We start from the raw sequence: 10,273 nt of genomic DNA, 5'->3' as shown, positions 1-10,273 counted from the left end.
CTTGTAATTTTTGGTCCGGATCAACGCCTGTTTAGGTCTTTGATCCGGACCCCCCTGCTTTTCCTAATTTGCGTAAAAAGTCTTTTCATGGTCCGGGCTCCCTGTATTACTTCATTTCCAGTTTGGTAGTCTTCATTTTTATTAGTCCTGATCTGATAGTTTTCTTCTTCTATTTCTCAGGTTTGCCGCATTATAACCCTGCATTCCGAGCCATAATGTCTTCTTCAGCTTATGCAGCGGCCTTCAACTCTTTGGGCTTGGCCTACAAGACAACAAAAGGGGCCCCAGGTACCGGATCCGGATCTGCGGATATAGAGGGCGGTTCCGAATCTTCTGCTCCCCGGAACGTTTCTGATCCGGGTAACGCTCCTTTGGCCAAGGACCCGGACGTCCAGGAAATATCTGATGAGGGGCCTCCTTCGAAGAAGAGGAAATCCGCCCCGGGAAAGCCTCCCCGCGGAAAAACTGTTGTTTCCGAACGGGTCTTATGCGACTCGGAGGGTAAGGGCCCGGATGGGGCTCCTGTCCGGATAGGGACTAAGAGCCTTGCTGATTTGGCCGGATTCATGTCCAGTATCCCATCCGAAGAAGACTGGGAGGAAGTTGAGGGCTACAACATGGCTGCCGCCTTGAAACGGGTAACAGGCCAATGGGGGCAGGTAATTTCTGATTTTTTATGTTCTTAGTTCCGGGTCATGTCCTTTTGTCTACCTTTTACTTTGCTCATAGATTTGTTGTTTTTTTTTTTTTTTTTTGTTTCTCAGATTGGGAGTGCAATTTCCATTTGCTCCGATGTTGCCTTCACTGAGCTCAAGGAGGCTAATAACCGGACTAAGGCTGAGAAGATGCTCTCTGATTCCCTTAGGGGTGAGCTGGAGGAGGCCCGGGAGGGGTTCCGGGTGGTTGAGACCGGGCTGAACGAGAAGTTGAAAGACTCTGAGACCCGAGCTGACGGGCTGGCCCAAGAAGTTGAGAGGCTAAAGGCGGAGCTTGCTGCAAAGGAGAATTTGAACAAGGATGCCATAATTGCTGAGTTCAAGGCCAGCGATATCTATGACTTCGAGGTTGCTCAAGCCGGGGTTCCCGAGGTACGCAGATCCTGGGTTGTGGCAGAGCGCCATATCAAGACTGACCCTTTTGCTTCGTGGGATAGCTTTATTCAAGAGTTCCTTGCTGCGAAAGCTGCTGTCGAGCAGGGTCAAGGGGAACCGGAACCATATGATGGTCCGAGCCCCAGTTTCCTCTAGATCCGGATCAGCCTTGCAAGGCTTCTCGGGCCCGGCCCATGTAATTTCCTTTCTAGAATTTCTTTGTTTCGTACTTTGATTTGATCCTTGTAATATTTGGATTTATCTCGGATTGTTGTCAATCCGGATCATTGATTCGGACTAGGCTTTGAACTTCATTTGAAAATTTCGCTTTTCTTCCATCTTTGGTTTTTTTTTGTGCGATCCGGATCCTTGTCATGGCCCCTAATCCGGACTGGTTTCATATCTGGTTTGGTCCGGGTATGGGACGGTGTCCGGATTGATGTTTGCTTTTTTGCTTCTTATATTTGAAAAAATTAAATTACATAATGATTGTTTGCAACTCGGATTTGAATTTGAATCCGGGTTGTTTTTTGCTTTTTGTTTTGGTTATTTTTAATTTTGCTTTCGATCCGGGTATATGATTGTTTGCCACCCGGGTTGGTGTTTGCTTCTTTGCTTTATGTACTTGGAAAAACTTAAGTACATAAAGATTGTTTGCAACCTGGATTTGAATGTTAATCCGGGTTTTTTACCCGAATTTGAATTCTAATCCGGGTTGTTTTTTGAATTTGAATTTGCTTTCAATCCGGGTATGTCTAAACCGGATTGGTGATTGCTCCATCTTCTTAGAATTTTTCTAAGCAGATAGTGGTTGCTTTCGTTTTTTGCTTCGAACCCGGGTGTGAGAAGGTACCCGGGTTGTAATTTGCTTCCATAACTGGTAATTTAAAATTAATAACTTTCTGAGAAGGGGAAATTCTTTTCATTGATTTGCAAATTTTTTCATACAAAATATCGGATCATAGATTGGTTGCTTGCCATAGGCTACAAGTTCTGGTTGCTTTTGGTTGCTTTTCTACTGGTAAAACTTTCTGAGCCTGATTCCATGCCATGTATTAGGTACTTCAGAGTCATCCATTTTCATGAGCTTGTATGTTCCTGGCCTTAAAACTTCCTTGACTTTGTACGGGCCTTCCCACTTTGGCATTAGCTTTCCGGTATTAGTGGGATCTGAAGCTTCTGTGTCTCGTAGGACCAGATCTCCCACTTGAAAGTTTTTGACCCGGGACTTCTTGCTGAAGTACTCTCTTGTTTTCTGCTTATATTTTTCCATTCTTGCAACTGCCTGGTCTCGGACTTCGTCGATTAGCTCGATATTCGTTCTGAGCCCCTCCTCATTTGCTATCTCATCAAAGTTGATTGCTCGATGGGAGGGGGATCCTATTTCAATTGGTAGCATTGCTTCAGTTCCATAAGCCAGCTTGAAGGGGGTTTCTCCTGTACTAGTTCTGGGGCTTGTTCTGTATGCCCAAAGTACATTAGGCAATTCTTCTGGCCATTTGGTTTTGCTCTCTCTGAGTCTCTTCTCTATCCCCCTGAGAAGTATTCGATTAGTTACCTCGACTTGGCCATTCCCTTGAGGGTAGGCTACAGATGACTTTTTATGCCGGATACCCCGCTCTTGAAGGTAGGATTCAAATTCTGAACCGACGAACTGCGGACCGTTGTCTGAGACAAGTACTCTTGGGATCCCAAACCTCATAAATATGTTGTTCATGAATTTGATGCAGTCTTGTTGATTTATTGTTCTCATTGCCTTTGCCTCTACCCACTTCGTCATATAGTCGATTGAGACTAGTAAGTACCTGAGGTCTCCTCTGGCTCTGGGAAAGGGTCCCATGATATCAATTCCCCATACAGCGAATGGGATTGGTGACAAGACTGAGGAGGGTAAGACTGGGCTCATCCGCGTCACATTGCTGAAGAGTTGGCATTCCTTGCATTTTTTCACAAAGTTTATCGAGTCCTGGTGGATGGTAGGCCAGTAGTACCCTTGCCTTATGATTTTATGAGCTAGTGCTTTTGCGGACATGTGGTCCCCGCATATTCCTTCGTGAACTTCCATGAGGCAGTATTGTGCCTCTCCTGGGCCTATGCATTTGAGGATTGGGGAGGAAAAGGTCCGGCGATAGAGTATTCCCTCTTCCATGAAGAATTTTGAAGCTTTTGCCTTTAACCTTTGAGCATTTCCTTTATGTTCGGGGAGCTCTCCCTTCTCCAAGTAGTTAATGAATGGGGTCATCCAATTCGGACTGTTTCCTATTTCCATAACTTCCTCGGATTCTGTGCTTGGCTTCTGTAATTCTTCGAAGTAGACGGAGCAATCCAGGTCGGATGAATTTTGAACAAGTTTAGATAATGAGTCAGCTTCTGAATTCTCCTCTCTGCTGATTTGGATGACTTGGACTTTTGGTATGGAGGCCAGGTAGCTTTGGACCAGAGCCTGGTATTTGGCTAGAACTGGATCCTTGGCTATGTACTCCCCGTTTGTTTGCTTTACGACGATCTGGGAATCGCTGTAGATTTTGAGATTCTGGATCCTGAGTGTTCTTGCTAACTTCAATCCTGCAGTCAAAGCCTCGTACTCTGCCTGGTTGTTTGTTGCTGAGAATGCAAAGGATATTGCTGTTTGGATTGTGAACCCTTCCGGGCTCTTTAGGATGAGCCCGGCTCCTGATCTTTCATTTGTTGAAGAACCATCAACGTTGAGAGCCCAGGCTTCTGTTTCTTGATCTGTGTTTGTCTCAGTCTCAATGCACATGGGCACGGGCTCTTCTTCCGGGAAATTGCATTCTATGATGAAATCAGCTAGAGCCTGGGCTTTGATTGCTGTTCTAGGAATGAAAGTGAGGTTGAACTGACTCAGCTCAACTGCCCAATTTACCAACCTCCCTGAGATATCTGGCTTGTGTATTATCTTCCTTAATGGTTGATTTGTTACCACCCGTATTTCCCTTCCCTGAAAGTAGTGTCTGAGTTTCCTGGATGCTGTGACTAATGCGTAGGCAAACTTTTCTAGGCTCGGGTAACGGGTCTCTGCATCTTTTAGCACTTGGCTTACGTAATAAACTGGTTGCTGTTTGCCATGCTCTTCCCTGATCAACGCTGCCCCAACTGCCAGGGCCCCTGCTGAAAGATAAAGGGATAGGGGCTCCCCGGGTTGAGCTTTTGTTAATACAGGGGGTTGAGAAAGGTACCTTTTTACTTCTTCAAATGCTCTTTGGCATTCTGGGCTCCAATTAACTTCTCTCTTATTGGTTGCTCCTTTTAACAGGTCGAAGAAGGGTAGGCATCTCTCAGCTAGCTTGGAGATGAATCTTCTGAGTGCGGCCAGTGATCCTGCTAGCTTCTGCACATCTTTTTGTGTTCTTGGGGCCTTCATCTCTTGTATTGCCTTTATTTTTTCTGGGTTGGCCTCAATTCCTCGGTTGCTTATCATGAATCCCAGAAATTTTCCTGCCCCTACACCAAATGTGCATTTTTCTGGATTGAGCCTGAGTGAGTATTTCCTCAAGTTGTCGAAGCACTCTCTCAGGTCTCCAATGTGGCCGGCTATGCTTGTGGATTTTGCGATCATATCGTCTACATAGGATTCCAGGTTTCTTCCAATCTGGTCCTTGAAGATTTTATTCATTGCCCTTTGATATGTTGTTCCCGCATTAGTCAATCCAAATGGCAGCATCACATAGGCATAGACCGCCCTGTGGGTTATGAATGCTGTCTTTAAAATGTCTCTGGGATTCATCCTGATCTGGTTGTAACCCGAGTAGGCGTCCATGAAGCTTAGCATGACATGCCCAGAGGTTGCATCGATCAGTTGATCAATATTTGGCAAGGGGTAGGGATCTTTGGGGCATGCACTGTTCAAATCTGTGTAATCGATACACATTCTCCACTTTCCGTTTGGTTTTTTCACCATCACCACATTTGCCAGCCATTCTGGATATTTAACTTCGCATATTATTCCAGCTTTTAGTAATTTCTCAATTTCCTCATCAATCGCTTTCTGCCTTTCCGGGGCAAAATTTCTTCTCTTTTGCTTGACTGGTCTCCTCTCTGGGTTGACGTCCAAGCTATGCATTGCTATGGATTCATCCAAACCGGGCATTTCTTTCGGGGTCCAGGCGAATATATCAGAGTACCCTTGGAGTAGTGACACCAGTTCTTTTCTGAAGTTAGCTTCGAGTCCGGACCCTATCTTTATCTTTTTTGAAGGATCGCTTCTACTGATCAGGATTGCTTCTGTTTCAACAGCGGGCTCTATCTTGGATTGAGCCGTTTCTGAAACCATCTTTTGGATCCGAGCCTCTGTATTCTTCTTCATATAAATTTGAGCCTGGGCTCCCATCTCATTTTGGTTGCTTTTCCCTTTTTCAATTGTTTCAGGGTTGGTTGCTTGCACAGTAGGGTTGATCTGGCCAAGGCCTAGGTTCAATTCAATCCCTTCTGTGACTTGGTTGGTTTTTTGCTCTTTTGAGCTTGGTTTGGTTGCTTTCGGATTTGAGAGGGACTCTATTACCTGAACTTCTTTCCTCGCATCGTCCCTTGAGTGGGGGCGATGTTTCTTAATACTTTGTTGTTTCCGGAGTACCACGGCCTTTCTCTTGTTGTCTTGGTGGGTTTCAGCCATTACCAGAGCCTGGCTGTAACATCTTTCAGCTACTTCATAGTCTCCCTTGATTTCTCCTACCCCGGTCGGAGTTGGGAATTTGATTTTCAAATGTGATATGGAGGTGATTGCTTGGATCCTGGTCAATGCCGAGCGCCCGATTATGCCGTTGTAGGATGAAGGAGTATTGATCACGTAGAACTTTATCACATGGGTAACTTGGTTTGAGCCTGATCCGAATACGACTGGCAAGTATAAAGTTCCCTGGATCGGGACCAAGTTGTTCCCGAACCCATACAGAGGGTCCTCTTGGCATTCATTGGAGCGTACGCTCCCAAGTTTCATCCTGTCCACAGTATGCTTGAAGAGTATATTTACTGAAGATCCATTATCGATCAGCATCCTTCTCACTTCGTTATCAAAGATGTCGAGTGTTACCACCAAGGCTTCGTTGTGATTTGGGTTGACCCCTTCATAATCTTTGCTGCTGAATGAGATCATCATCTCCGGGTAGGATTGGATTGAGAATACCTCATCTCCTGAGCCCGGGCTCCTCGGGGGAGAATGTGAGCCTCCCAGGACCACATTTACCACATTCTTACCTTTTCTTTGTCTTTCCTCTCTCTGATTTTTCTCCCTTGAGATGTATTGATTCAAGTTGCCTTTCTTGACTTGATCTTCGATGAAGTATTTTAAAGAGAGACAATTTTCAGTCTTGTGCCCATGGGTTTCATGATAGTCGCACTGCCTGTTGTAAGGCCTGCTCTCTGGCGGAGTCTGCATTGGCTTTGGAGGATAGTAGAATGGCTTTCCCTTGATCTCCTTCAGTATCTCTTCCCGGGTTCTGTTTAGTTGTGTCCACTCTGGCTCTTGCCTGGGCTCCCTTTGCTGCCTAGGGGGACCGGGATCACTTTTGGACTCTGTTTTAGGACCCAATCTTTGGAAAATTGGGGTGCTTTGCACCACATTTGTTTGCTGGGTTTGGTTGCTTTGTTTGAACTTTTTCTCCTGATGGTAACCCCCTTTCGGTCGGTCATCAGAAGATTTGTTCCTGTTCCCTCCATTCCGAGTCATTCTCATCGCCTGGAGAACATCTGTTTCTTTTATGAACCGGGCTGCCATGGAATAAGCCGCGGCCAGGCTTTGGGGCTCTTTGTTTATCAACTCCACAATATACCTCTCATTGTGTTCTGGATCCAGGTTTCTTCGAAATATGCTTAGAGCCTCCCTTTCATCGAGATTCGAGACTTTGTTAATGGCTTCCTGGAACCTCCGCATATAGGCTGAAAGTGCTTCGTTATCATATTGGCGGATTGTCTCCAGGTGGCACATGTGCATTTCATGTGTCTTATTGGCTCTGAATCTTCTAAGGAAGGCTCCTCTGAATTCTTTCCAGGAGTGGATGCTTCTTGATGGGATCCTGCTGAACCATCTTTGAGCCCCCCCTTTGAGGGTCGAGGCGAAGAATCTAGATTTCGTCAAGTCATTGTAATAGTATATCTGAGCTATTTGTTCAAAGTAGTTGAGGTGCTCTTCCGGATCCCCAAGTCCGTCGAAAGAGTCAAAGTTGTAATGTTTGAGATTTTTCTGTCGAGGGATGGCTTCTAGGGAGTGACTGAAGGGCGTTAGGGTCTCCCCAACTTCCACCCCGGATTCTTTCTCCATTTTTCTCTGGAGCTCGTAAATCATGTCCTTGAGATCTTTCTGACCCTCCTCTTCGTCATCAGAAATAAGTTCGGGGGTAGGGTCCCTCCGAGTTCTTTTGCCTCTTGTCTTAGCGAGGAGCCTCTCCTCCTCCATCTGCATTCTTTTCTGAATTTTTTGCTCTAGCTTTTCTTCTTCTTCTTTTCTTATCTTTTCTCTGATTTCTTCTAACTTTTTCTTTCTGGTTGCTTCTGTCTCCTTTTTACTAGGCTCTTTTTGATTCTTTTTTGCCTTAGCCCCAATTCGGTCGAAGACAGATCTCCTGGATTGCTGAGAGTCCCCGGACTCTTCTTGCTCATCATCTTGTTCAAATTCCATCTGAGCCCGGGCTTGTTCATCTCTGTAGAGCCTGATTGCTTCAGCAAGTTCATGGCTTGTTAAGTTAGCCATATGCTCCTCTGCAACTGGAACATTGGTGTACTTGTACTGATTTAGCTCTATGACATTTCTAGCATCCCTGATTGGTGTATGCTGTGTCAGTGGTTGCTCCTGGAAGGTCTGCCTGTCTCCCCCAGGTTCTTGAACTTGAGAGGGGTCTTGATCCTGAATATGTGTACTGGCAGAGGGCCTACCAGCTGTACTTTTTCCTGCTCTTGCCATCACCACAAATGTACAAACAACTGACCAAGATTTGAGGCTACAAATGTGGATCTGGGGTTGCTTTTTTGAATATTACAAAAATTTTCCAGAATAACAAGAAGCAAACTTTCTGGGTTTCGCTAACAATAATACCAAACAAGAACAGCAGGCTCTTGAACACAAAAGAAAATACGCAAGCTAAAACAGTTCTGGGTTTTAAATCACCAAGACTATTAAACCCCAGGCTTCGAGATTACCAAGATTATCAAACCCTAAACAACTAAAACTTAACAAACAAGGGCGGGCTCACACAACCACGGCCTAAAGCAAGAAACTCATACAAATGTGGCTAAAATGAAAACTCATATTCAAGAAAGGGTTTGGTTGTTTATGTTCTTACAGGTTTGAAAGTGGACTCTCTCAAGAGTTTGCTGATGAAGATGAATCCAGGGGCACCGAGACCCAAGGATGGAGCCCCTCCTTCTAGCGCCAAATGATAACTCCGGAGAGCGGGTGGCTCCGTCCGTTGGCGTTCCTGGACCTTCCGTGCGTGAGAGAGGTGTAGCTGTAGGTTGGGCGCCTGCAAAACAACACCGGAAGGGGGGTTTGGCTCCCACGGCGCCTCCGGTGTAAGAATAAGAACAGGCTTTGGAGAAGATGAAGGTATATATATATTTATGTCATCTTTGAGGCTGCTGTGTGTTTGTGTGTGGTTGTATACATGTGGTGGCTGCTGTATGTTTTTGAGTGTATGGGAGAGTGTGAATGTGTAAGAGTAAAAAATATTTTCCAACCCCTAAACCCTTCAGTCTTGGGGGTATATATAGCCCCAAGGTAGGGTTTAGGGGTAGTTACCTCTAAATCTGGGCCGTTGGATGTCTGGGACCAGAGGACGCCTGGCTTGGGTGGATTGTTTACACGTGTCCAGGGGAGGACCACCTCCAGAGTGTCCAAACGGCCTCTGACACGCGCAGTGCTTGTCTAGTGCGCTGGTTGTTCATAGCTGTCATAGTCACGTGCCCACGTACCTTTGCTTGGCGGGTTGCGGGATGTGCATGTGCTTGATGGGACCTCCCTCACTGTGGTTTTAGCCCTGATCCGGACCCGGGTATGCAGGCGGATCCGGATCCGGGAAGTAGGATAGGCCCGGGCCTGGGCTCCTATGTTTGATTGGCCTGGGAGAGGGGGGTCTTAGCATGTTGGTTGAGCCTTCCTCCATTTAGTCCAAGTTGAAGCATACCCGGGTCTGCTATGCCCTATCATTAAGTGCTTAATTCTCGTAGTTAATTGTATTTAATAATTAGTTAATCAAATCTAAGTGTTATTGTCTTAACATTGAGAAGTAATCATACATTGGTGAGTGAGTGTTAATTGAACATAATTAGTCTGAATCTCTGTGGGAACGGACTAGAAAGTATTCTATATTACTTGCGAACGCGTATACTTGCGTGTATTATTAGCGCGTGTTTTCGCCCTAACACCTATGCAAAGGCCCAAAGTGTGTATAAACACACAAAATATAAATAAGTCGTTGTAAATGTAGATCGCTTCATACTTTACGGTAAAATGACGATACCCATGAAGGGCCAAAAGTACCCCAAGTCGCGAATAGACCATTATAACTTCCATGAAAACTCGAGTAGTTCTCCCGGATGATGGGGGAAAATTATATGGGTCAAAACTACACCATAAAGACATAATAAATGTCGCATTATTTACACTTGAAATTCATGTCTGAGGCCCAATACAAACCAGGTAGATCAAACCCTGTCACGGACTGAAAATGACCCAGGTCCTCAGCGTTCACGAACGAAGGCTGTTCGCGGACAAGTCCCAATACGATTGTAGACTAGAGACATGATGTCCAAACTTAACTCTAACCCCTACAAAGAAGGATCTTGAATTTGTTGCCTTACATGAGTCCTAATTGCCTTCTAAATTAAAAACTTGTCCACCAACTCTCCCAACCTAAGTATAACCCTAGACTCAACCTCTATATAAAGGGTTATACCCCTCGCCCTAGAACTATGTCTATGGCTTGATTCTCCACAACAGAGAGATACGGAGGTATCTTGCGAGCACAAATAATCCATAATGCGAGAACGGCCATAAAAGCTCGAAATTCATAAACCCTAACATTAAATATTGACGAAACCCTAATTTTATTCCAGAACTGAACAATGCGGGTTTCCGAATTTTAGAACACCACGGGCCAATATTGTACGATTTGTATAGCTTATTGGGCTTTATAAATACGTAGGCAAAGCCCAATCATTTAATAACAAGGCCT

The 10,273-nt window shown here is 45.2% G+C and overlaps 1 protein-coding gene across 1 annotated transcript; it reads left to right on the top strand.

Annotated features, from left to right (window-relative positions):
• Window positions 1-1,677, top strand: LOC141706327 (uncharacterized). The gene is made up of 2 exons (XM_074509115.1): window positions 1-659; window positions 765-1,677. Exons 1-2 carry the CDS (start codon window positions 216-218, stop codon window positions 1,245-1,247), a joined length of 927 nt encoding a protein of 308 aa, XP_074365216.1. The 5' UTR covers window positions 1-215; the 3' UTR covers window positions 1,248-1,677.
• Window positions 1,678-10,273: the final 8,596 nt, after the last annotated feature.

This window comes from Apium graveolens, chromosome 2 (assembly GCF_009905375.1).
Source record: "Apium graveolens cultivar Ventura chromosome 2, ASM990537v1, whole genome shotgun sequence".
Lineage (NCBI taxonomy): Eukaryota > Viridiplantae > Streptophyta > Magnoliopsida > Apiales > Apiaceae > Apium > Apium graveolens.
The sequence above is the reverse complement of the archived record's forward strand: the minus strand, read 5'-3'. Positions and strand labels throughout refer to the sequence as shown.

What these genes read in the sequence shown, in the direction of transcription:
- LOC141706327 (XM_074509115.1), top strand. Translation starts at nt 216, where the DNA reads ATGTCTTCTTCAGCTTATGCAGCGGCCTTCAACTCTTTGGGCTTGGCC. An exon ending in TAACAGGCCAATGGGGGCAG is followed by an intron (nt 660 to 764) that starts GTAATTTCTGAT and finishes TTTGTTTCTCAG; the next exon opens with ATTGGGAGTGCAATTTCCAT.